Below are 266 nucleotides of genomic sequence, written 5' to 3' on the forward strand. Positions count from 1 at the left end.
CTAATCCAAACTTGCCCACCGCGCACGTCACAACGTCTAACAACTCATTGTAAGACGGGGAATTGCGTTTCTCCTGTCCGCTCGGAGGGAGAGAACTGCAGGATTCCGCCATTAAATCCTCTGAATCAGAGGCTGCGGTGGACAACACAGCATCATCATACAGCTCACAACCGAAGGAAACCGCATTACGGGCCTCCAGGATAGGCCGCAAATCGTCATTTATGAAGACAACCGGCTCGACATAATGCTTTTGGAGCTCTTGAACA

General features: G+C 50.8%; 1 protein-coding gene across 1 annotated transcript in view; it reads right to left on the reverse strand.

The window, feature by feature from the left end:
* The window catches only part of LOC107671579 (uncharacterized), a gene marked incomplete at its 3' end in the record, with an annotated part of 736 nt that extends 558 nt beyond the window's left edge, over positions 1-178 (reverse strand). The window contains exon 1 of the mRNA XM_016464493.1: positions 1-178. Within this exon, the coding sequence (XP_016319979.1) occupies positions 1-112 (112 nt within the window).
* Between the last annotated feature and the right edge of the window lie 88 nt (positions 179-266).

Source organism: Sinocyclocheilus anshuiensis, unplaced genomic scaffold (genome assembly GCF_001515605.1).
Source record: "Sinocyclocheilus anshuiensis isolate Anshui unplaced genomic scaffold, SAMN03320099.WGS_v1.1 scaffold19015, whole genome shotgun sequence".
Lineage (NCBI taxonomy): Eukaryota > Metazoa > Chordata > Actinopteri > Cypriniformes > Cyprinidae > Sinocyclocheilus > Sinocyclocheilus anshuiensis.